This window comes from Podarcis filfolensis (genome assembly GCF_964270895.1).
Source record: "Podarcis filfolensis genome assembly, chromosome: 3".
In the NCBI taxonomy this organism is placed as follows: domain Eukaryota; kingdom Metazoa; phylum Chordata; class Lepidosauria; order Squamata; family Lacertidae; genus Podarcis; species Podarcis filfolensis.
Window position 1 is genome coordinate 120697628 of NC_139606.1, and position 26926 is coordinate 120724553.

The 26926-nt window shown below is 46.5% G+C and overlaps 1 protein-coding gene across 2 annotated transcripts in view; it reads right to left on the reverse strand.

The window, feature by feature from the left end:
* Positions 1-872: 872 nt before the first annotated feature.
* The window catches only part of CLU (clusterin), a 33276-nt gene continuing 7222 nt past the window's right edge, over positions 873-26926 (reverse strand). Inside the window, exons 1-9 of one of the 2 annotated variants that reach the window (XM_083605367.1) lie at positions 24087-24125; positions 19638-19752; positions 15170-15318; positions 12080-12247; positions 9673-10126; positions 7667-7780; positions 5012-5238; positions 3848-4029; positions 873-1123 (exon numbers count right to left, since the gene is read on the reverse strand). In XM_083605367.1, the coding sequence (XP_083461493.1) occupies positions 1117-1123; positions 3848-4029; positions 5012-5238; positions 7667-7780; positions 9673-10126; positions 12080-12247; positions 15170-15318; positions 19638-19725 (1389 nt within the window). In that variant the 5' untranslated portion in view covers positions 19726-19752; positions 24087-24125 and the 3' untranslated portion in view covers positions 873-1116. Of the gene's footprint in view, positions 1124-3847; positions 4030-5011; positions 5239-7666; positions 7781-9672; positions 10127-12079; positions 12248-15169; positions 15319-19637; positions 19753-24086; positions 24126-26926 lie in introns of those variants that run through there. The other variant, XM_083605366.1, reaches the window with a different exon arrangement.

A 26926-nucleotide genomic window follows, 5' to 3' on the forward strand; every position in this document is an offset into this window, starting at 1 on the left:
CTTTGTTGTTTGTCTCTATACAGTGGTACCTTGGTTCTCTAACACTTTGGTACTCAAACAACTTGGAACCCAAACACTGCAAACCTGGAAGCAAGTGTTCCGGTTTGTGAACTTTTTTTGAAAGCCGAATGTGCTCCGTTTTGAGTGCTACGCTGAGGTCCATCTCTTTTTGTAATTTATTTTGCATTTTTGTTTTTGCGGCTTTTATTTTTTTGTGACTGTGTGGAACCCAGTTCAGCTACTGATTGATTGTGTGACTGCAGTACATTGTTTAACGCTTTCATTTCATGTATCAGTGGTCTTGTTGAATAGTAAAATTCATGTTCAATGTCTGCTTTAGGGTTGTTTTTTAAAAGTCTGGAACAGATTAATCCATTTTGCATTACTTTCTACGGGAAAGCGCACCTTGGTTTTGGAACGCTTTGGTTTTGGAACGGAATTTCCGGAACGGATTAAGTTTGAGAACCAAGGTACCACTGTATATTAAAAGTGTGTTAAGGGCTAAGCTACAAAGGCAGGCACATTTTGCAAGGTGGTAGTACACATGCACATTAAGTACACAAGCGCCAAGGACCCAATTCGCATGCCTGTAGTTACTGGTTAATGACTGAAACAGAGAGATTCATAGCACTATAGGCTTGGAAGGGACCCTCAGCGGTCATCTATCCCAACCCTCCGCAATGCAAAAATCGCAGCTAATGAACCCCAGCAGTCAGCCACCGGACCTCTGTTTAAAAACCTGCAGGGGAGGAACGTTCATTTTCAGAGGGAGTCCAACGGCTCTTAAGTCTCAGAAAGTTGTTCCTAAGGTTTCTCCTCTAGAAAAACCAAACCTATAGGAAACACACACAGCACCAATACGTCCCAGAACATTGGGCCTAATATAATCTTTTATTTCAGGTTCGGATCAGCAAAGACCCAGCAGCAAAAACAGGGCAGGCGGTACAGTGTAAACTACTAAGACAGACGGACAGCGCTTGGCGGGCGAAGGTCCTCGGAGGCGTGCTAAGAGAGCATTGGCAGCAGCAACGGCAGAAGGCTATGGCTTCTCTCTCTCTCCCTTGTCGTGGCCTGAGATCCAGGGGGGGCAGGCGGGGTGGGGGGGGGGAGGCAAAGCTACTCCCTGTTGGAAGGGGGGGAGAGAGAAGGGGAAAAGAGAAAGTTATTTGTTGCAGAAGAACTAGTGTATTTTTCGCTCCATAAGACGCACCTTTTTCCTCCTAAAAAGCAAGTGCATCTTATGGAACTAATTATGGTCTGTGCGTCGTATGGAACGAATGTGTGGTCGATTGCTGGCTCCCTTTCTGCATAGCTGTCAACTTACAGATTTGAAAATAAGGGACCAGCAGCCTCGAAAATAAGGGGTTTTGGCTTAGCTTATACATAAATCCGCCACTGATGCAGCCATGCTGCTTTGGCTGCGACTGACTGTGTTTTGCAGGGGGTTGGACTAGATGATCCTAAAGGTCTACGACTCCCACCAAAGAAGAGTGTCAGACAAAACTGACGAACGACGTCCAGATGGCAAAGCTTACAGGCAGAATTAGAAACCAGGAAGAGGACCTCTTTAATAAAGAATGGGGAAAGTTTATAATTTAGTTGAAAAGCTATTGTAAAGAGTTACATACATTGGTAGGATTGACAGAAAACTTGTAGTAAAAATTTGAACTATGGATGGACAAATGATTTATAAAAATAGAGTTATGAAAGGGATGCAGAGGGGGAAATCACTACATTAAGATGCTGTACTGGTTGGAGGGGATGCTAAGCAGCACGTCGGGGCTGCCGTCGTCTTGGAGCAAGGAGTTCCATCGGCCCTTCCCTGTCCGAGAGAGAGGGAGGGAGGGAGATTCTCGCCCATGCCACCCGCGAGCCTGGCATGAGGTGCTTGCGGCAGCGTTGTAGCCGCTAAAGCGCCGCCCTTCTGCGTCACTCCCCATTCCCTCCTCTTCCTCCTCCCTCAGGCTGCCTCCTCAGCCGCTGCCGCCTCCGGCTTCCCCTGGCAGCGCAGCAGAAGTCTTGCAAGAGAGGGGCTGACTGCCCGCCCGCCGCCACCTGTCTCTTCACAATGCGCCCCTGAGGGGGAAAAGGGAGAGACGGAGACGCGGCCGCTTGTGCGCGCTCTCTCTCTCTCTCTCGAGGCGGAGGACCCCGAGCCGCTGCTTCCCTCCAAAGCCGGGCGAGCGTGAAACCCGGGAAATTAAGGGACATCATCAATAAGGGACAGCAGCGGGACATGGCGCTGGGATAAGGGAGTTTCCCGCCAAATAAGGGACGGTTGACAGCTATGCCTTTCTGGCCCCGCTCCCTTGCCCAGGCCTCCATTTTTGAATGTTCTGCAGACGGAGGCTGTTTGTTTCCCCAGCGACATGGGACTGGCTGATTAGATTATCTGTCTGGAAACTGCAGAAAGGGCTCCCTTTCCTTTCTTAACGAAGCTGCAGAACTGTGAGTTGAACCCCATAAAAACAGGATTTTTTCCCTTTGCAAAGTAAGCTCAACAACTGTGAGCTGATCCTCAGAAAAAGGGGGCTTTCCCCCTTTCCTCCTCTAAAAACTAGGTGCGTCTTATGGTCAGGTGCGTCTTATGGAGCAAAAAATACGGTGAATAGCCAAATACAGCGGCCAAATACCCCATGGAAGCTAGGAATCCAGGTAGACTGCCCCTGGCCTTGGAAGCTCCATAAGAAGAGCCCATGGAGCCCAGCTCATTTCTGAGAGGGGGGCCACACCGTTTGGAGCCCCCAATTCGAGGCATGGCCTCTTGGGGGACCCTGCGCCATCTGCCTCGGCTAAAGCTCAAGGGCTCAGTTCCCCCCCCCCAAAGTTAAGTAGCCCTGTGTCTGGGCTGGACCCCTTCGGACTGGGTGCAGGGAGGGGTGTCACGTGATGGAACGCGCCAGTGAGCGAACTCCAATCCCACACGAGACCCCCCCTCCCGCGGTCCTGAATGGTAGAGCCCAAAGAGCCGCTATGAAAGCGCTTTAAACAGTCACGGCTGGCCCCAAAGAACCCTGGGAACTGTAGTTTTCTCAAGGCGTGCAGAGCTGCAATTTCCAGAGTTCACCGTGGAGAAGGAAGGATGGTTAAGCCATAAATCGCTCTCAGAATTGTAGCTCTGCAGGGGGAATAAGGATCTCGGCGCCCTGAAAACTACAACTCCCAGAATTTTTTCTGAGAAGCTATTACTGTTTAAAATGTTATCTAGTTAATCTGTTGTTTGGTCTACCGTTATTTTAACTTTTCAAAAGTCTGAAATTTCTGTCAGTAATTTTTAAATCTTTTTTTAAAACCACTCCAGTCTTTTTCTCTCTCTTTAAATCAAGCAGTTTTTATAAACTAAATAGTGCTTTAAATGTATGGTGTGAATGTGGCCAAAAGAGTGCTTTAGCAATCAATCATTCACAGGGAACTCTGGGAATTGTACCTGTAGGGGGATAAGAATAATGAATCACGAGATGGGAGGGACACCCCAGGGTCATCTAGTCTAACCCCCTGCAAGAAAGGAATCTCAGCTAAAAGCATCCATCCCTGGTGGCCATCCAACCCCTGCTTAAAAAATGGGACCAGATCTACTCCACAATGCTCTCTCCCCAGCTATTTCTGGACTACAATTCCCATCATCCCCTGCTAGCTCAGGATGATGGGAGTTGTAGTCCAAAAAAAAAAAGATGTTTGGGAAACCCTGGTCTACACGGATTGGCAGCCATGGCTGTCTGGGGTTTCAAGCACAGAGTCCCTCCCCCAGCCCTACCTGGAAGTGCCACCGCATTTGAACCCAGAACCTTTCCCCTGCAAAGCTGATGGCTCTAGCCACTGAGCCACACCACCCTCCGGACACACTTACACTTCGTTGGCCTTGAACTGGCGGATGGCCTGCTTGGTCACCAGGTCCATGAATCGGGGGTCTTTCACTTCCAGGTCCCCCGGCACCAACAGGGTCAGCGGCTCAGAGTCAAAGAGCTGGACGGTCACCTGTGTGTCCGACGGCTGGGCTGGGTCCTCGGGGTCAGAAGTTTTGGTCGCCACCTTGGAGAAGAGGGGGGAAAGCAGATCAATGGCTCTTAGCACATGCAAGCGATTCAGAAGGCAGTTCTTGCTGCACACTGGTTTCTCCCAGCTGTGACTGGTGTTGCGTTCTGAAGGCGAAGGAAGGACTGGACCCCAATTAATACAATAGACAAGAGGCTTGACCAGCAAGACCCTGGGAGAAAGTGCACATCCCACTCCCTGGCCCAGGTCGTTTTTATTAACAAAAGAACTTTTACACAGCGTTTTAAAGAACCAATCAGATTTCCCCATAGCATTTCAGAAAAACCCCACGTGGGGACAAAGTCCGATCAGAGAAAGCTTCTTAACTACAAAGAACTATTTCCTATTTTGAGCATGCATAAATGTTTAGGCTAAATAAAACAGGAACCCAGGAGGAATGCATTTAGCAAACCCCGGAGGTCATAAATAGGCAGTAAAAGGAAAGACAGGCATTTTACTACCTATATGTGAACTCTGTTTCCTGGCCCTAAAATCTACCTAAAGATTAACAAAAGCCACAACAAAGCTACCGGAATGGGTTACTTCCGTGTTTCGGTGGTCGCGCATGCACAGAAGTGCTAAATCATGCTTTGCACATGCGCAGAAGCGCTGAATCACAACCCACGTGTGTGCAGACGCGGGTTGCGAACGCTGTGGGTTGTGTACGTGCATCCTGCATGGATCACGTTCACAACCCGAGCGTCCACTGTAAATTACAACAACAACAAGCAAACAACCACGGCTAACAACAACAACGAAAAACAACCATGGCTAAGCAAGGTTTTTGTGTTTGGACATAATGCCAAACCACTGTTAAACCATGGTCCGTAAGGCAACAAACCATGGTTTGCTGGTAGAAAACAAACCATGGTCAGTGTGCTTGGCTGCATCCACACATGCAAACAAACCATAGTTAGGCTGAGCAAAGCATGGCAGAGCATTATGGGCGGACTAGGCACAGGGGCAAGGAGATACCCACCATGGTGACCTGCAGAAGTTTGTCGCTATTCCGCGTGACGTTGGCCAGGCGGGACACCCAGCCAAACTGCTGGTTGAGCTGGTCCAGGAGACTCGTGGTGTTGAACATCTCCTCCTGGAAAGCCTTGAGGATTTCGTCGTATCTCCGGGTAAAGCGCTCCGCCAGTCGAAGGGCGTCCTCAAAACGCTCTCTCAGCAGGGTCTGCTCCGGGTCTGTCTGGGAGCAATCTGGAGGAGGTTTGGAGGCAGGGAAGCAAAGGTCGAGGGAATCAGAGAATCATAAAATTGTAGAGCACAGAATCTTTGATCAAAGATCATTCTGGAAAGCGATCGATCCAGAGCAAAACACCCTCATCTTTTCCCCCCATATAATTTTTACTGATATTTTAAAATTACAGTCATTCCTTGAGTTACAGATGCTTTAGATGCGTGTTTTCAGTTTACAGACGCGCTGAAACCTGGAAGTACCGGAATGGGTTACTTCCAGGTTTCGGCACCCGCGCATGCGCAGAATCACAGAATCACACCTTGCACATGCACAGAAGCACTGAATCGCAGCGCTGCAGGTTGTGAACGCTGCAGGTTGCGAACGTGCATCCCACAAGGATCACATTCACAACCCGAGCATCCACTGTATAAGAAAAGGAAAAATTTACAGAAAGAATAGGAGAGAGAGAAAATATGCCAGGAAAAGAAGTATTATGCAGCCTCATTATGCACGGAACATGAGTACAGCAGAATATGTTTGAGAATATTCCAAATATTTGGGGGGGGGGAAACACCCCAGTAATTATCAATACATTGGCTGGATCAGACAAAAATGTTCATCTTAATTCCCTTGCCGTCTTATCATGTGCACATCATTTGAACAGAGAGACAATCAGAATAAGATATGATAAAATAAAAGAGAATGGGTTTATTGTGTCTTATTGACTGTATTTTCATGAAACCCGTACTTTAGCGCAAGCGGAAACAACCAATTGTTCACATGCCTCCTTACTTGTAAAGGATATGAAATCAAGTCATACCACAATAAATGTGCCTTTTTTTATTAGGCGCCCCCGCCCCCAGTGAAACAATAAGGAATTGTCAATGAAATATAATTTCCAAAAGCAATTGATCCAGAGCAAAACGCTCGGTCAGTAAAGCAGGAGATACTTTATCTTGGGGTCGTGGATTTGAGCCCCACTTTGGGCAAAAGATTCCTGCATTTTACGGGGTTGGACTAAACAACCCTCATTGTCCCTTCTAGCTTTTATGATGGCTCAGACCATCCCCATCTTTGGCACCCAGAACTGGGCAATCCAGGCAGGAAGAACTAAGTGGCCCATCTCCTGCAAAATTACTCCAAACCCATTGCAGCTCCTGACCCCAAAATTCAGGCTCTGTAAGAAAACTGTAAGAAAACTCTGTAAGAAATCTACTTCATTGACTCTGCAAAAGCCTTTGACTGTGTCGACCACAGCAAACTATGGCAAGTTCTTAAAGAAATGGGAGTGCCTGATCACCTCATCTGTCTCCTGAGAAATCTCTATGTGGGACAAGAAGCTACAGTTAGAACTGGATATGGAACAACTGATTGGTTCAAAATTGGGAAAGGAGTACGACAAGGCTGTATATTGTCTCCCTGTTTATTTAACTTATATGCAGAATTCATCATGCGAAAGGCTGGGCTGGATGAATCCCTAGCCGGAATTAAGATTGCTGGAAGAAATATCAACAACCTCAGATATGCAGACGACACAACCTTGATGGCAGAAAGTGAGGAGGAATTAAAGAACCTTTTAATGAGGGCGAAAGAGGAGAGCGCAAAATATGGTTTGAAGCTCAACATCAAAGAAACGAAGATCATGGCCACTGGTCCCATCACCTCCTGGCAAATAGAAGGGGAAGAAATGGAGGCAGTAAGAGATTTTACTTTCTTGGGCTCCATGATCACTGCAGATGGTGACAGCAGTCACGAAATTAAAAGACGCCTGCTTCTTCGGAGGAAAGCAATGACAAACCTAGACAGCATCTCAATAATAATAATAATAATAATAATAATAATAATAATAATAATAATAATAAAGCAGAGACATCACTTTGCTGACCAAGGTTAAAGCCCTGGTTTTCCCAGTAGTGATGTATGGAAGTGAGAGCTGGACCATAAAGAAGCTGATCGCCGAAGAATTGATGCTTTTGAATTCTGGTGCTGGAGGAGACTCTGGAGAGTCCCATGGACTGCAAGAAGATCAAACTGATCCATTCGGAAGGAAATCAGCCCTGAGTGCTCACTGGAAGGACAGATCCTGAAGCTGTGGCTCCAATCCTTTGGCCACCTCATGAGAAGAGAAGACTCCCTGGAAAAGACCCTGATGCTGGGAAAGATGGAGGACACAAGGAGAAGGGGACGACAGAGGACGAGATGGTGGGACAGTGTTGTCGAAGCTACCAGCATGAGTCTGACCAAACTGTGGGAGGCAGTGGGAGACAGGAGGGCCTGGCATGCTCTGGTCCAGGGGGTCACAAAGAGGAGGACACGACTAAACGACTCAACAACAACAAGAAAACTGAATGAGAGATGGACAACTTTTGCTCCATGCCAAAAAGGGAAAACTGCCCCCCCAAAGGGAAGTTGTTTTCATGAATCAAGAGGCAGCCTTGACCGACTCACCGACGTCCAAGATGGCCTGACATTTCTCGCACCTCTCCTTCATCCTCAGGCAGCCGGCAGAATTGCGGCGGATCTCGCGGCACACCAGGCGGTCGTCCGCAGGACTGGGGGCCCCTGGCAGAGAAGGAGAAAGACAGTGACTCTAATGGCGGGGGCTTCTACTCCCTCCCTGATGCACCTGAGACACAAACCAGCATCATCCATTAAAGCCAAGGGGAACTGCAAGTATCGTAATGCTCTACTTGCCCCCATCCAAATGGGGAAAGGGGGCTGGGTGCTCAGCACCAGGGCAGCTGCCTTGCAAGCAGAAGGGCCCAGGTTCCATCCTCACTGGAGCTGGGCGTATCTCCTGCCTGAAATTGGGTATAACTGTTGCCAGTCTGTGCAGGCATTATTGAGCTACATGGACCCACTGACCCGACTCATTGCATAACGGCATCATGATAATGGCTGTTTCATTTCCAGTTCCTTTCCTAATTATTCCTGGCATGGTGTTTGCCACACGCTGGGTCAACCTCCTCATCAAACCATTCACTCCAACCTCAAGATCTCGTTCCTGGTTCATCAGTTCAGACCCCAAGAGTGCATGTGTGAAATTAAGATTTTTTTCCCCTCCGACATGCATCAGTTTACATTTGTCAACATCTAATAGCATTTCCTGTTTTGCCACCCATTCACTCCTTTTGCAGCTCTTGGCAACCCTTTTTGGTTCTAACCACCTCTAGATAATTTGCAAAAAAGTCAAAAAGCACAGGTCCCAATTCTGATCTGGGCTGGGGACTACACATTCTTCTTCACTCCATTATCCCCAACAAAAAGGACTTTGGTGGTTTTTTTGGGGGGGGAGTGCTTTTAAACATTTTTTTCCAATTCATTATGGATCATTTCCCAATACTCTCTTACCCTTTTACAAGTCCACCACATATGAAAGAACATTCCCTCTGCCTCTTTGCATCTCCAGCACCTATCTGATTCAGTCTTATACATTTAAGCAAGCCTAGTAGAGGTAAAGGGACCCCTGACCATTAGGTCCAGTCATGACCGACTCTGGAGTTGTGGCGCTCATCTCGCTTTATTGGCCGAGGGAGCCCGATGTACAGCTTCCGGGTCATGTGGCCAGCATGTCTAAGCCGCTTCTGGCGAACCAGAGCAGCGCACGGAAACGCCGTTTACCTTCCCGCCGGAGCGGTACCTATTTATCTACTTGCACTTTGATGTGCTTTCGAACTGCTAGGTTGGCAGGAGCAGGGACCGAACAACGGGAGCTCACCCCATTGCGGGGATTCGAACTGCCGACCTTCTGATCGGCAAGTCCTAGGCTCTATGGTTTAACCCACAGCACCACCCGTGTTGCCTACTCGGAGTTAAATACCATCTGTAAATCATTTTCAAGTAGTTCTCCCTCAGGGACTAACATGCTGTAAACTTCAAATCGCTTCTCCAAAGTTTTTCCCAGAAGTTTAATTAACAATTACACCCAGTACGTTTCCGAGCACAATTCAAAGTGTTGGTGCTGACCTTTAAAGCCCTAAACGGCCTCAGTCCAGTAGACCTGAAGGAGCGTCTCCACCCCCATTGTTCAGCCCAGACACTGAGGTCCAGCGCCGAGGGTCTTCTGGTGGTTCCCTCACTGCAAGAAGCCAAGTTACAGGGAACCAGGCAGAGGGCCTTCTTGGTAGTGGCACCCACCCTGTGGAACGCCCTCCCACTGGATGTCAAAGAGAACAACAACTACTAGACTTTTAGAAGACATCTGAAGGCAGCCATGTTTAAGGAAGTTTTTAATCTTTAACAGACCACTGTATTTTAATACTTTGTTAGAAGCTGCCCAGGGTGGCTGGGGAGACCCAGCCAGATGGGCAGGGTATAAATTTATTATCATCATCATCATCATCATCATCATCATCATCATCTATATTATGTCCTATATTGATTGCCCAGCAGGCAGGCAATTCTGGACAGGTTTGGAGGCTGGACCTGCTCACCTGCCCGCGATCTCCACTCACCTGTCGGGAACCTTCCCAGGGAAAGCCCCGGCCGTCCCTCCGGCCACTGGCCATAGGGCCCCTTCTGCACCCCATCCATGAGCTGCTGGGTCATCTGGTGAAGCGACTGGAATAGCTGGTGGAAGTCCTGGTGGGGTCGGTACTGGCCTGGGAAGGCGGGGAAGGGGGACACATCCCGGGCCAGGCGGGACCCCGGCAGGCGGATGCTGCGGATGGGACCCCAGAACATGTCCCGGAAGCCGCTGAAGGGCGACTGGAAGAAGGGGGCCAGGTGCCCATAGGCCTGGGTGCTCTCTTGGAAGAGGTCGTCCACGCCGCCCTCTACCAGGCTGTAGCGTTCCTCAAGGTCCTCCAGCCGCTGCCCTTGGTCCTCGTCCGCGTCCTTTAGGGAGTCAATGCGCTCCCCGTTGACCCAGATCGTGAAGGGCGAGGAGTGGTTGAGGAAGTCCTCCAGCTGGAGCAGAGAAAAGCCCAGAGCATCCTTTCAGCTTCTACACCTATAAAGCCTTAAACGGCTCAGGACAGCATCTGAAGGGTGGCAACACGAGAGCAGGGCCTTTTCTGCAGTGGCTCCCTGTCTGTGGAATGCTCTCCACAGGGAAGTTCGCCTGGCACTTTCATTATACACCTTTAAAGGTAAAGGTAAAGGGACCCCTGACCATTAGGTCCAGTTGCAAACGACTCTGGGGTTGCGGCGCTCATGTCGCTTTATTGGCCGAGGGAGCTGGCATACAGCCTCACTCAGTGTGCTAGGAGAGAGAGAAAAAAACTTTTCTCGATCCCCTTTCTCCACACTGTGCATAATTTCATGAACTTCTGGCATGACACCTCGTACTTGCCTTTTCTTTTAATTAAAATGTTAGTGTAGGTTTCTGCACGCAGAGGAAAAGGGAAAAGAAAGGGCTGATTTTGGTGTGCTGTTTAATTTGGCCATGCCTCATCCTGCACCTGCAGCTAGTTAAGCATGTGAGAATGAGTCAGCAAGCATGTGAGAATGAGTCAGCACAATATACAGTATAAATGCTGATGTGTTTGAGGCAAGCTTCAGAGCATCGTCTACATGCTGCAAGGATCTACAACTGTGTGAAACTGCATTATACTGTCAGCAAAGCAAGTGACTCTTCCTAGAACGGTTTGGTGTTGCCATGTTCTTTCAGAACACTCTGCTGGCATTGCGATGGGCACTCTGCACATGCCCCGGCAAAAAAAGTCCCCAATGTTGCAGCCTTTCCAGATAATGGATGGATGGCGGCTAACAGATTGAGATTGAATCATGGGGTAACTGTGTCCCTGAAGGACCAGGTGCACAGCCTGGGAGTCATTTTGGGCTCACAGCTGTCCATGGAGGTGCAGGTCAATTCTGTGTCCAGGGCAGCTGTCTACCAGCTCCATCTGGTACGCAGGGTGAGACCCTTCCTGCCCGAAAACTGTCTGGCCAGAGTGGTGCATGCTCTGGTTATCTCCCGCTTGGACTACTGCAATGCACTCTACGTGGGGCTCCCTTTGAAGGTGACCCGGAAACTACAACTAATCCAGAACACGGCAGCTAGACTGGTGACTGGGAGCGGCCGCCAAGACCATATAACACCGGTCCTGAAAGACCTACACCGGCTCCCAGTACGTTTCCGAGCACAATTCAAAGGGTTGGTGCCGACCTTTAAAGCCCTAAACGGCCTCGGTCCAGTATACCTGAAGGAGCGTCTCCACCTCCATCGTTCAGCCCGGACACTGAGGTCCAGCTCCAAGGGCCTTCTGGCGGTTCCCTCCCTGCAAGAAGCAAAGCTGCAGGGAACCAGGCAGAAGGCCTTCTTGGTGGTGGCACCCGCCCTGTGGAATGCCCTCCCATCAGATGTCAAAGAGAACAACAACTACCAGACTTTTAGAAGACATCTGAAGGCAGTCCTGTTTAGGGAAGCTTTTAATGTTTAATATCCTGTTGGAAGCTGCCCAGAGTGGCTGGGGAAACCCAGCCAGATGGGCGGGGTATAAATATATTATTATTATTATTATTATTATTATTATTATTATTAGGGAGCTGCTCCATCCCCGTGAGATCATTCTGGGTGCCCTTCTCTGAACCTTTTCCAGCTCTTTGATATCCTTTGAGAGGCAAGGCGACCAGAACCTCCAGCCCTAGGCTGCTTCACCCCTTTAAAACCCAAAATAGTTTGCAGAGTCTGGGTACCTTAAAGACTTTCTTCCATATGCCCACTCCTGTGGACCCTGCTCATCACCTGAGGTCCTGATCCCTGGCCCCTGGCGCAACAAGGGACGATGAGGAACAGAGCCTTCTCCATGCCCAACCCTGTGTGCCCAGCCTGGCCCCATCCAGATATTTATCTTTCCGTATCAGATGTTTCCCCGGTTCTCCAGGCGGGTTCTTGGGGTACCCAAATCACATGCTCACCTGCCTGCCGACCAGACCGGCCCCGCTGTGACACGTCCGGGTGTAGAACCTCATGCAGGTCTGCTTCAAGCAGGGCTTGCATTCTTCCCAGAGGGCCAGCATGGTCTCGTTGCAGACCTCCTTCTCGCTCAGCTGTTTCTCAGTCTCCTGGGCAAGGAGGAGAGCTTCCTACAATAATAATAATAAATAATAATAATAATAATAATAATAATAATAATAATAATAAATTTTATTTATATCCCGCCCTCCCCAGCCGAAGCCGGGCTCAGGGCGGCTAACAACAATAAAACAGTACAAAAGTACGGCAGAATCCGAGACCAGGGAGAAGAGTTGGTGGAAGAAGATTGGAGGAAATTTAAAATTTATTTACAGAAGTATTGTAAAATGTATGAATGTGGATGACATTGAAATAAAATGAAGGGGTTCTAGTAACAAGAGATAAAAATTTGAAACTATAAATTTGGGAGGTAAAATATTTAAGGACAAAGTAGTAGGATATGAATTTGCTGAACTAGTTGTTAAAGAGGGATACAAAAAAGGGAGGTGTGAGGAAGTCAGGAAAATAAGTTAATCAAAGATGAATAACTAGAAAAGAGCGATTTGTGTTTGCCCTATTTTATTTGTTGTGTGTTGATTGTTTTTTTCCCCCCTTGTTAGGTTAAATGTTTGTATTTTATGTATTGTGAAAGATTGTATTGTTGTGTCTTATATTTTTTGTGTGTGTTTTTATTGTTGTATGTTTGGTTGTATCTTTTTATTGTTAAACCTAATAAAATATTATTATAAAAAAAAAACAGTACAAAAGTACAACACAACACAACACTCTAAAATCATTCATTATAAAATTAATTCAAAAGCCAAATGGGGCTGTTAAGTTCTTTGCAAGAGGGCAAGACAAGTAATAAATGTTGGAAATGTATTGTTTTTTAAAAAAAACAATTTTTTAAGAAAATAAATTTTATTAGTATTTTCCACAACAACAACACGAAAGATATCAAAAAGTAATAATACACAACAGACAAAAATCAACATTCGAAAACTAAAAACAAACAAACAAACAAACAAATCCATATCTTACAACTTAATATTATAAACACTAAAACAACAAGAAGACATTGACTTCCACCAATCCCACAGCACCTCCTTTATCTCTCATTGTGTCTTCCTGTTTTCTTTATCATCTCTATCCTAACATCTAGATATAAATCCTTCTTAACTTAACTTAATAATTTTCATTAAGTTTCTTACAGATGTAACACATATCACAACAAAAGAAAAACAGGAAGAAAACAAAAAAGGAAAAAGACAAGATCACAAATATAAACAAAAAAGAGAGTAAAAACAAGGTACCGGTAAATACCTAAACAACCTAAACAATACAAATTAATTAATTATTTAGACTTCTCATAAACATATTTTGAGCTTCCTCTGAGCCCTCCCATCTGAATTTCCTTGAAATTAAAACGCAGCAGTTTTCTGCTATCATTTTTTTAAAAAACCACAATATTCCAATTAAAATAAAATTTCTTAACTTTCCTTAAAGTTCTAAATCTTATTTATTTAATTAACTCTTAATTTAATCCTAGGCCTATTTTGGTACTTTCAAGTAATTTCTAATTTTTAATATCACAGTATTTATTCAACTCTTCTTGGTATTCCTCTTCTTTTTGGTCGCAGATTCTTCCAGTAAGGTCAGCCAGCTCCATATATTCCATCATTTTCATCTGCCATTCTTCCACAGTTGGTAGTTCTTGTGTTTTCCATTCCTTGGCTATTAAAATTCGAGCAGCAGTTGTGGCATACAAAAATAACTTTACATCTTTCTTGGGCAGTTCAGAACCTATTATTCCAAGGAGAAAGGCCTCTGGTTTTTTTTATAAATGTATATTTCAACATTTTTAAAGATTCATTATAAATCTTTTCCCAGAAGTCTCTCAACTTGGAACATGTCCACCACATGTGATAAAAGGTACCTTGCATTTCTTTACATTGGAAATGTATTGTTGGAGTGGCACACAAAGGATGAACAAGTTAAATCTGTGATGATAGATTGGGCAAGAGATGTCGGACATAACATAATGTTTGAAGACTGGGAAAGGTCGTGGAGGAAAGGGGTCAAGTTCACTGCATGTACGGCGTTAAAGGAAAATGTTATGAAAATGATGTATAGATGGTACTCAGCCCCCGTAAAGCTAGCAAAGATTTACCACAATCTATGTTGGAAATGTAAAGAAAAAGAAGGTACCTTTTACCATATGTGGTGGACTTGTCCCAAAGTGAAAGACTTCTGGGGAAAGACTTATAATGAATTGGAAAAAATGTTGAAATACACATTTATTAAGAAACCAGAAGCCTTTCTACTTGGAATAATAGGTTTGGAATTGCCCAAGAAAGATGTCAGATTGCTTTTGTATGCCACAACTGCAGCTAGAATTTTGCTGGCCAAAAACTGGAAATCACAAGAAGTACCAACAGTGGAGGAATGGCAGATGAAAATGATGGATTTTTGGGAGCTAGCTGACCTGACTGGAAGAGTCCACGACCAGAAGGAGGAGGAGCACTAAGAGGAATGGAAGAAATTCAAAGATTATCTAGTTAAATATGTTAATTTAAACAGAACTACTTGTGAGTAACAGATTGGCCTAGGATTTAAATATGTGAAATTGTATAATGCTACGGATAGAAGTCAAAATGAAAAGAAAGAAAGATGTTAATTGAACAAGTCAACTTTATATGAAAATAGCAATTGGAAAATTGCTACAATGAGTTACACGGAAACTCAGCTAGGGGGATTTGAGGAAGTCACCCAACAATGTTAACAAAAGTGGAACTATAACAGTTAGGATAAATGTTTGTTTGTTTTTCGATATTGTAATGTTTTTCTTGTTTGTGGATATGTTTGTTATAAATTTGGAAAACCAATAAAAAAATTGGGGGAAAAATAAAGGTCAAAACCAACACCTTTGGGGGTGAAGTCAAGCCGTTGCAAGGTTGCGGCAATTTGACCTCACCCCAAAGGCGCTGCTGGTCAGCTTTGAGTTGCATCTTTTGCAAGAGGTGGGCATTTTGGGGAAAGTTGTGCAGACAGACCTCCTTCTGCTTCTTGGTGTCCTCCAAGGCGTTCAAGATATCCCGGTGGTCCCTGCTGGTCTGGTCCATGAGGACCTTCATCTGCCGGACGCCGTTGATGGCATTCTCCAGCTCCGAGTCGACCAACTTGCTTCCCGTTTCAGACATCTCTGCGGGAAGAAAATGCGCACACTTCAGAAAACAGCCGGCAGAGGCAGAGAGAAATTGCTTCCCGTTTCGTGGGGTCGTCTTGAAGGAATGGGTTTCCCAAAACCAAAACTGACTGTGCAGGCAGTTTGAAACTGCACCAAAATCCCTATTTTTCCTTAGCTAAAATGCTTTAACTTGAGCTCTTGAGCCAAAACCCAGCTGTATAAACAAGTGCTCAAAGCTCTCTCCCTTATCAGTCCATGAAGGCCGGTAATGACGGATGGCTTTGTCCATTCCAAAGTGGAACAGGGATGACACTCTGGGCCTTATCTTACATCCTGACCACAAAGACGCACAGACCTAGTCCGGGAACAGTGCCAGAGTGTGTTCTTGGAGTTGGTGACCTCTTGCTCCAAGATAAGAGTATAAGAACAGGAATATCCTTTTATGGTCAGAAGTACAGGAAGGAATATCCTTTTATGGTTAAGAATACCAGAGCAGGAACATATGTGACGTCAACCTGCGTGTACAAGCTGACGTGGCTGGATTCCTGGGGAAGGGGGGAGAGGGTGCCTGGAGGATATATATACTGCATGTAATCTCTCATTTCTTTGGACTTGCTGTGGACACACCACGCAGGTGCCTTTCTGCTGTTCCAGAGAGCAGAAATAAAGAACTCTTTCTTTGAACCAACCCTTGGTGTCATTTGACTTCCCTCCTCCTATCCGGGAGCAAAGCAGACCCAATCGCTGAACTCCAATAAGGCTGCAGTCTCACATAAGAACGTCTATGTTAAGTGATTAAGTTTATGAGAATATTGGTTCTGGGAAACTGTTAAAATGATATACATTGAAACTCAGCCAGGGGGATACGAGGAAGTCACTTAACAATGTCAATAAGATTGGTTCAATTAAGGCATTGATTTATGTTTGTTTGTTTTTCTGTTTGTTTGTTTAAAAAAATTTGGAATGTCAATAAAAAAATTTGGGAAAAAAAGAATGTTTATCTATTTGTTTATTTGTTGCATTTCTATCCCACCTTTTTCTCCGCGGAGCTAAGGGTTGCGTAAACGGTTCGCCCCTTCCTCATTCAATCCCGACAACAGCCCTGTAAGGCTGAGAGGCCAAGGTCATACCCGGTGAGTGAGGGATTTGAACCCTGGTCTCCCCCAGCTCCTGACCACTACGCCATACTAGCTCTCAGAAGAAGAGCCTTGCTGGATCAGGAAAGCGGTCCGTATGGTCCAGCCTCCTGTTCTCACAGTGGCCAACCCGATGCCCTTTTGGTAAACCTGCAATCAGGATTCGGAAACCTGCAAACAGGATTCGAACACAAGACCCATCTCCCCTCCTGCTATTCAGAAGCATTGATGCCTCTGGCCATTGAGGAAAAGCATAGCTATTGTGGTTAGTAGCCATCAACGGCGCTCTCCCCCATGAGTTTGTCTCATTCTCTTTTAAAGCCCTGTTTAAACTTTTTGAAAGTTTTTGTTGTTAATTTTTATTGTTTTTATTTTTACTTGTTATTTTTTAGTATCAGGTCAGGTTTAAGGTGCTGGTTTTGACCTTTAAAGCCTTTTGTGGCTTAGGCCCTCGTATTTACGGGACCGCCTCTCCTGGTCTGCCCCGCAGAGGACCTTAAGGTCCATGAATAACCATAGTTTAGAGGTACTAAGGAAGTCAGACTATCCTCCGCCAGGGCCAGGGCCTTCTCAGTGATGGCTCCGACCTGGTGGAATGCTCTGTCTCATGAGACCAGGGCCCTTCAGGATTTAACCTCATTCCGCCGGGCCTGTAAGACAGAGCTATTCCGCCTGGCCTTTAATTTGAATTAGCCAGATCTTTCATTCCCCTTCCCTACCTCCCTCTCCCCTTTTTATGAAGATTACCCGCTCTGGGATCCCACAGCTAATTCTCCCCTGGCCTCCTCGCTGGCCCAAGTTGGACTAACTTAGCCAGCTAGCCCTGGGGAATCATCTAATGTATATTGGATGGATTTCCCCCTAAATTGATTTTTGAATTCTGAATTTATTATTATTCACGTTTTATACTGTATTTTATGCTGTTTCTTGTTGCATCAATTAAGTGTTTTAAATTTGTTGTTAGCTGCCCTGAGCCCGGTTTTCTGAACCCAGAAGGGCGGGGTATAAATAAAATTATTATTATTATTATTATTATTATTATTATTATTATTATTATATATTTTCAGAATCAATGTAAAGAAATAGACTCCCTCGCGGGGTTTGACGAAACATTTGCAATTAACAAAACAAATGCAGAAATTATTATTATTAGTCTCATTGTTAATTTTATTGTTTTATCCTTGTTTGCAATTTTTTCTTTTTTTACAATCAAGCAGCTCATTCATGCAATTTATAAACATACCATGCATCCCAGAACTTGGGAGAAGCGGGGAATAGCCACTGACTGGTGAGTTATTGCTGCCTTTTCCTGCCCTTCTTTTTGCATCCTGTCTGGGGCTTTTCAAGTGGCAACAATCATTTCCAAATCATCTACATACACACAGAAACAGCAGCCTCCGCCCTGAACCCTTGACCGCAACCCTGGCAGTTTGGCAACCCTAGCAAAACACTGTGACCTCGCCAGGCAGAAATGATTCCCCCCACAAGCCCCTGAGTCACAGTTCTGGGAAATGACTTCATGGTGCAGGTGTCGAAATTATGCCCTTGGAGCCTAAAATTGGCAAGAACATTTCTTTTTATCCCTTTTTTTTAAGACTCTGGGCATCTATTATGGATGCCACAGGACAGGTCTGATCGAGCCACAGTTCCAGCACATCCTCTCTGCTTGCCCAAAAATGAAAAATGAAAACTGCAAAGTTTTGGTGTGGTTTTTTTGTTGTTTTTTTTTAGCAAACCTGATTGATTTGAGACTCAAATGCAAAAGCGTTTTCCAGTCCAGGGCTCCTTCGACTGCTCTGGAATGAGAAGCACTTCCAGCACAGTCATACTTCTTGTTATGTTTGCTACGAAGACAGGAGTGCCTGGCGTGCTCTGTTCCATGGGGTCACGAAGAGTCGGACACGACTAAACGACTAAACAACAACAACGTTTGCTACATGTTACGTTTTTTCAGGTTGCGTCCCGCGGCGACCCGGAAGTACCGGAAAGGGTTACTTCCGGGTTTCGTCGCTCGCACATGCACAAATGCGCAAAATAACGTCACGTGCATGTGCAGAAGCGGCGAATCGTGACCCGCACATGCGCATGCTCAGAAGTGGGTTGCTTTCCTTTCATCTTGCGAACGGGCCTCCAGAACGGATCCCATTCGCAACCAGAGGTACCACTGTACATTTCTAATAATAACAATTTATTTATACACCGCCCATCTGGCTGGGTTTCCCCAGCCACTCTGGGCGGCTTTCAACAAAGTATTAAAATACAGTACAGTGGTACATCGGGTTACAGACACTTCAGGTTACATATGCTTCAGGTTACAGACTCCACTAACCCAGAAATAGTACCTCGGGTTAAGAACTTTGCTTCAGGATGAGAACAGAAATTGTGCTCCGGCGGCGTGGCGGCAGCAGGAGGCCCCATTAGCTAAAGTGGTGCTTCAGGTTAAGAACAGTTTCAGGTTAAGAACGGACCTCTGGAACAATAACCAGAGGTACCACTGTAGACTGTTAAACATAAAAAGCTTCCCTAAACAGGGCTGCCTTCAGATGTCTTCTAAAAGTCTGGTGGTTGTTCTTCTCTTTGACATCTGGTGGGAGGGCGTTCCACAGGGCGGGCGCCACCACCGAGAAGGCCCTCTGCCTGGTTCCCTGTAACTTGGCTTCTCACAGTGAGGGAACCACCAGAAGGCCATCAGAGCTGGACCTCAGTGTCCGGGCAGAACAATGGGGGTGGAGATGCTCCTTCAGATATACTGGACTGAGGCCGTTTAGGGCCTTACAGGTCAGCACCAACACTTTGAATTGTGCTCAGAAACATACTGGGAGCCAATGTAGGTCTATCAAGACCGGTGTTATGTGGTCTCAGCGGCTGCTCCCAGTCACCAGTCTAGCTGCCGCATTCTGGATTAGTTGTAGTTTCCGGGTCACCTTCAAAGGTAGCCCCACGTAGAGCACATTGCAGTAGTCCAAGCGGGAGATAACCAAAGCATGCACCACTCTGGCAAGACAGTTCATGGGCAGGGAGGGTCTCAGCCTGCGTACCAGATGGAGCTGGTAGACAGCTGCCCTGGACACAGAATTGACCTGCGCCTCCATGGACAGCTATGAGTCCAGAATGACTCCCAGGCTATGCACCTGGTCCTTCATTTAAGAAGAATGCAGACATATAGAAGTGCCAGCCTCTCCACCGTTGCTTACTTACGTTTCAGCTCTTCAGGAGGAACAAGGCAGTGTCCGCCATCCCAGAAAAAGAGGAGCCCCAGCAGAGGGAGCCATCCAGAAGGTGTCATCTTCTCCGCAGAAACAAAACCAGGTTCCTGAAAAGATAAGGAAAGTCGTCAGGAAGACAGGAGGGCCACATCAGACAGCGGGAAGGGTTCAGGTACTGAACTGTTCATGTACAGTCACACCTCATGTTACATTCTTTCGGGTTATGTCCCGCCACGAGAGATTTCAAGAAGGACTGGGAACCATTTCTGTTCTATTTACACAATCAATGTAAAAAAATGGACTCACTCAGCATATTTATCTATATTTTCCATTTTGTCTTTATATGCAGATACAGTTCAAGCCTTGAAATAAAATTATTTGTCAGCATAACTTTTGGGAAAATTGTTTATATACTTACATATGTATAAGACTTCAATTATCCCCAGGGTAAAAAAAGGGGGGCACATTATCTACCTGGCCCGGGCCTCTGCCTGGCCCTGCTCGCAGGGTTTGACTAAACACTTGCAATTAACAAAGCAAATGCAGAAATAGAAAGAGGGTGTTAAAATGATAAGAGAAGAATTATTTTTTTTAAAAAAAATTAAAGAATAAAAAATATCCAATAAGGAGGGAGAGATAATATGCCAAAAAATCCAGAAAAGGAAGTTGAGGGAAGTCGGGGGGGCGTGTTGAGGATTTATAATGTATTTTGTTTTTGAAATAATGATTGTGGTGGTGGTAAAATTCAATAAAAATTATTATTATTATTTTAAAAGGGTTCAGATACTCCAAGGGTGGACAGGAGGGACACCTCGAAGTGCCGAGATGTTGAAGCGTCCCTCTCCTGCCAAAAAAGCACAGGGAAGCTATGGGAGGCGGCGGAACTCCTTGCTACTGGAAACCAACCCTGTGTCCTCTCAGTCATTGCATTACTGAAATTGTGACTGCTGGGTTGTGGTTGTTGCTGTTGCTGAGTTGTGGTTGTTGCTTTTACAAAAAGTTTCTTACCAAAAGTTTATTAGCATTCTGTTTCCATGTTTGATCTTGCATTTGGATTTGCCGTGGCTGCATTTCACTGTATAAGCCACTTTAATTGAATACTTGAAAGGTGAGTTTGACGTAATAAACTGACTGGCTGATTTTGGGGATGAGAACACAAGGAGAGCCCGTCCATGGCCCATCTAGCCCAGCATCCTGTTCTCACAGCAGCCAACCAGATGCCCCAAAGGGAAACCTGCAAGCGGGATTCGAACTCAGGAGCAACTCTCCCCTCCTGCAGTTTCCAGCAACTGGGATTCAGGAGCATTGCTGCCTCTGACTTTGGAGGCAGAGCTGAACCATCCCGGCTAGGAGCCATTGACAGCCATCTGCTCCTCAATGAATTGGTCCAATCTTCTTTCAAAGCCATCCAAGTTGGAGCTTCCGGTCAGCGCCAGCAACTGTAATGGCGGATTTCCTCCGATCTCCGGAGGAAATCTGCTTCGTGGAGCCAGGGTTCTACCGCTACGGCGAAGCGGGAACCTGAAAAAAATCACAGGCGGGGAAGCCTGTGAACTGAAGGCTCGGCGGGCTCCATTTGCGTCCCCCCCCCCGCTGCAAAGGAGCCTTTTTAAAGGCTCCGGAACATACCGGGGGTGAGCGGCGCGGAGCTGAGAGCTGTCTACCCGTCTCCGCGAAGCGAAGCCGCATGCCATGGTTGGAGAGCGCTGACTTCTTCCTTTGAAATTTGGACTAAAAGTAACAACCCGTGAGTATTACGGAAATTGGATTTTAAAAATCACCTTTTTTGATTTGGCACGAGCGGGGAAGGCGCAAAGAGGAAGTCCGTCTCCCCCTCTTGTAAACATTTTAAAGCAAGGACTAGATAACTAAGGTTGAAAAGAACATCTTCTTCGTGAGAAGTCAAAAGCAACTAATTTCACGTTTTGGCAGTATAAGTGAATGTGCTGGAGGATAAGAGTTAATTCTGAAAGTGGATTGTTACCCCTCCCCCAGGACCTGGGAGCGATCCGCGAGGGAGCCTGTTGGAGAGATTTAAAAGACTTTGACAGCTGTCAAACTAGCTGTCAAAGCTGAGAGGGAAAAAAAAGAGAGAGAACTTTGTTTCTATTGCCTCGGCTGGTCATATTTGTTACATTTAGGTAACAAATTGTCGAAAATCAAGGAAAATAAAGGACTTTTGGATTTACAACTGGAAGGAATACTAAGTAACCAGTACTCCCCTAGAGGGGGCTCTGGGACATTACAGAATGGCTGTAAGTGGAAAAATACAGACGGCACTCGAGAAGATATTTCGAAGCCTGGGAAAACTTCATGAACAAAGCACTGTTTTGGCTAAAAATGTTACAATATTGAATGAAAAAGCAAACAAACCTGCGGAAATTGGAAGGGACTTGACACAAGTCTCTGTACCAGAACAAAAAGACTGTGCCCTTGAACTAAAAACTCTTGCAGCTGAACAAGAAAAGGAATTTGAGAAATTTGAAGAAGCTACACATGACAACTTAGAGGGAAAGGAAGGAGGAGCTATAATGCAGCAGAGGATTAAAGAAAGAAGCAAAAAACAAGATTTGGATTACAATCATAAATATGGAGACCTGGCAGGCCAGAGGCCTGTAAAGATGGATTTAAAGGGAAAGACAAATCTGATCAAAGTGGAAGCAGGAGTCTCTGGGACACTTGGACTTAAAAGAAGTAAAAAACAAGATTTGGATTACAATTTTAAATATGGTGGCCTGGCAGGAAGAAGTATGGACCTTATGGGGACAGAGCTTCTCCGAGATCTGGCGTTTAACATAAAGGACTATCAAAAAAACTGGCAGAGAGGAAAGGAGAGAGACTTAAGGGCCTCGGATGTGAGATCACCAGGCTGATACCAGATGGACTGATGGACATTGGTTGGAGATTGAAACCGGGATAAGCGGGGAGTGGGGTTTTGGGTATCCAAAGGCGGTATAAATATATTCTTTTTTTTTTCTTTCTTGTAAATAATTTGTTTTGCTATTTTAGATTAAAATGGGGAAATCGTGAAATGGAATTGGGGTCGACTTTAGAAAAAGGTATTAAGAATAAGATTTGATGTATCAAGATTGAGATTTATGTTAAAATTGGTTAAACAAAAAGGATTTAAATATAATAAGGTAAAACTTGGGGACAGGAACTTGTTGAATTAAAAATTGAATTGGAATACAAGAAGAGGAGATGTGGGGAAGTCAAGGAAAAATGTTATTGAAAGGAATATGTTTGTTTTTGGTTTTTTTCTTTTTTTGTGTGTGTTTTGCTTTTCTTTAAATTTTTTGAAAACTTCAATAAATATTTTATAAAAAAAAAAAAACAAAGCCATCCAAGTTGGTGGCCGTCACTGTGGCAGGGAGTTCCACAGTTTAACTCTGCACTGTGTGGAGAAGTCCTTCCTTTTATATAATAATAATAATAATAATAATAATAATAATAATATTCCAACACAATATTAAAATACAGTAATGCATCAAACATTAAAAGCTTCCCTAAACAGGGCTGCCTTCAGATGTCTTCTAAAAGTCTGGTTGTTCTCTTTGACATCTGGTGGGAGGGCGTTCTACAGGGCAGGCACAACCAGCGAGAAGGCCCTCTGCCTGGTTCCCTGTAACCTGGCTTCTCGCAGGGAGGGAACCGCCAGAAGGCCCTCGGAGCTGGACCTCAGTGTCCGGGCTGAACGATGGGGGTGGAGACGCTCCTTCAGGTATACTGGACCGAGGCCGTTTAGGGCTTTAAAGGTCAGCCCCAACACTTTGAATTGTGCTCAGAAACGTACTGGGAGCCAATGTAGGTCTTTCAAGACCGGTGTTATGTGGTCCCAGCGGCCGCTCCCAGTCACCAGTCTAGCTGCCGCATTCTGCATTAATTGCAGTTTCCGGGTCACCTTCAAAGGTAGCCCCACGTAGAGCGCATTGCAGTAGTCCAAGCGGGAGATAACCAGAGCATGCACCACTCTGGCGAGACGGAGCTGGTAGACAGCTGCCCTGGACACAGAACTGACCTGCGCCTCCATGGACAGCTATGAGTCCAGAATGACTCCCAGGCTGCGCACCTGGTCCTTCAGGGACACAGTTACCCATTCAGGACCAGGGAGTCCCCCACACCTGCCCGCCTCCTGTCCCCGCAAAACAGTACTTCTGTCTTGTCAGGATTCAACCTCAATCTGTTAGCCGCCATCCATCCTCCAACCGCCTCCAGGCACTCACACAGGACACTCACTTTCTCTGTCCTGAACGTTCCAACATTCAGCTTCATCGCATGTCCACAAGTACAAGTGTTAGGAGGGAGAAAAACTTTCCTCTGCCCCCTTTTTCATCTTTAATTATTACATTTGCATACCGCCCTTCATCTGCAGATCTCAGGACGGTTCAAAACATTTAAGAAAAACCACAAAATAAGTATTAAAATAAGAACAACGACAAACCAATTTTAGAGATTGCCTTAATTGCAGAGGCTGCCGTCACGCTCTCTGAACAGCTGGCGCTCTGGCCGTGCGCAGTCTGTGCCTTATCTAGTCCAGCCATTGAAAAACAAACAGGAGACTTGGCCGCAGAAAGATGGAGATGACGGCTGAAAAACGCTCCACCTGCGGCTCTTGGAAGCGGCTGGAGTTTTGCATCATTCTCCCCGTCCCCCTGCCGCCCTAGAGACCAGCTGCAAGACCCTCCAAACAGAAGCCAGCCAAGAGCCACAAAACAGGGGTGGACATGCTCTGAGTACAGAGTGTCTGAAGGGAGAAACACACAGAGCTCAGATACAGAGAAGTTTCTTGGCCGGCCGCCCTCATCTCCATGGCCTGGAGCTTCTGGAATCCAGGGGGGGTGCGGAAATGGGGGCCGCATTGTGCCAAGGTCCCGCTTTCTGGAAACTCCCTCCCTTGTGCCCGTTGGGAGGAAGAGTTGCGTAACAGATGGCACTGCCATCCAAGGCAAGCGGGGCGGGCAGGCGGCTCTCACGGAGAAATGGAACGAGGGGGGAGATTGGCAAGCTGGCTGCGTGTGCCCTCTGAATCAGCAGGCATAATGGGGGGAGGAAAGAAACAGGCTGAGCCTCCCTCCCTCGGAGATTTTGTGCCTGTGCCTTCAGCAAGACTGGCAGATGGATCCCCACCAGGAGAGGAAAGGGGGAGAGGAGTGCTGGGAAACGTTCGGAAAAAAGCCAACCCAAACCAGCGAGGGTTTGAGCAAAAAAATCCCCGATCATGGCAGGCTGGAGGGGGGCTGGCAAAGAGAGAATAGACAGGAGGGGAACCTCGGCAGACTTTGGTAATCTTTGGCAACACGGTGCCCTGAGCGAAGCCAACATTTGGAGCCCCCAACTGGATCTTCTCAATTGTGGATCTTCTTGATTTTGCACCCCCTTGGCTAGGCATCTGTACAGTGGTACCACTGTACCACTGCATCTGCAGGTCGCGATTTGCCGCTTCTGTGCATGTGCACGATGTCATTTTGACCGTCTGTGCATGAGCGAGCGGCAAAACCCAAAAGTAACGTGCTCCGTTACTTCCGGGGCGCCGCAGCGCGCAACCCAAAAATACTTATCCCGAAGCTACTTCAAGCCAAGCTATGACTGTACAGTCGTACCTCGGGTTAAGTACTTAATTCGTTCCGGAGGTCCGTTCTTAACCTGAAACTGTTCTTAACCTGAAGCACCACTTTAGCTAATGGGGCCTCCTGCTGCCGCCGTGCCGCCGGAGCACAATTTCTGTTCTTATCCTGAAGCAATATTTCTGGGTTAGCGGAGTCTGTAACCTGAAGCGTATGTAACCCGAGGTACCACTGTACAGGAAAACCACAAACACCACCCAAAATCCAATGCTGCTCTTGCTCCGAACACTAGAACTCACATTCACCGAATGAAGCTGAATGTTGGAAGATTCGGGACAGACAGTGCCGGATTTGCGTATAAGCAAAACAAGCTATAGCTTCGGGCCCCGCTCTCTTGGAGGGCCCCCCGAAATTTAAAGTATACCTGAAGGAGCGCCTCCACCCCCATCGTTCTGCCCGGACACCGGGGTCCAGCTCAGAGGGCCTTTTGGCGGTTCCCTCATTGCGAGAAGCCAAGTTACAGGGAACCAGGCAGAGCGCCTTCTCGGTAGTGGCGCCCGCCCTGTAGAATGCCCTCCCACCAGATGTCAAAGAGAAAAATAACTACCAAACTTTTGAAGACATTTGAAGGCAGCCCTGTTTAGGGAAGCTTTTAATGTTTAATAGGTTATTGTATTTTAGTGTTCTGTTGGAAGCCGTCCAGAATGGCTGGGGAAACCCAGCCAGATGGGCGGGGTATAAATAATAAATTATTATTGTATTAATATAAAGGAAAAAACCTGGATGTACATTTCCAAAATACAACATAAAAAACAAGAAAAATACAGCAACAGTGTTTTGTGTTGTGTAGGTTCCTATGATGTAAGTCACGGGCCCCGCCTGCTAGCCTGCTCCCTCAAATATCACATATAAAAGGCCCCATTACCTTCAGTAGCTTAAAAGTAAAGGGACCCCTGACCATTAGGTCCAGTCGCGGCTGACTCTGGGGTTGTGGTGCTCATCTCGCTTTACTGGCCGAGGAAGCCGGCGTACAGCTTCTGGGTCATGTGGTTCTGATGAACCAGAGCAGCGCACGGAAACGCCGTTTACCTTCCCGCCGGAGCGGTACCTATTTATCTACTTGCACTTTGATGTGCTTTCAAACTGCTAGGTGGGCAGGAGCAGGGACTGAGCAAGGGGGGCTCACCCCATCACGGGGATTCAAACCGCCGACCTTCTGATCGGCAAGTCCTAGGCTCTGTGATTTAACCCACAGCACCACCCGCATCCCTCTTCAGTAGCTTAGGGCCTCATCAAACCTCAATCTGGCCCTGGGGAACTCGCAACAGCAGGAGACCGACTGCCCATCATGGGGCAGGGAGTAAAATGCTTATTCCCAGGGAACCATTTTATCCTTGAGTGCCAGGGGGCTGCCCCACACAGGAGTGACGCCCGGGGCAGCAAGAGAATGTGTGCTTTGGATCCTGGCAACAAGTAGCCAGTGTATCCCAAGCCGCCCTTGGCCTCCCCAGAGCTCGATGGCGTGGGAAGGGAGCAAAAGAGGCATCATGTTGCTCAGACCCACAGCTCAATGGCAAAGCACCTGCTCAGGGATGCAAGAGGTCCCTGTCTCAAGCCCTGGCACCGACACCTGGGAATGTGTAGCCGGCAAAGAGCATCTCTCTCCCACCCTCCTCTCCTTCCACCTGCTCAGCGACAGGGCAGGTGCTTGGCATGC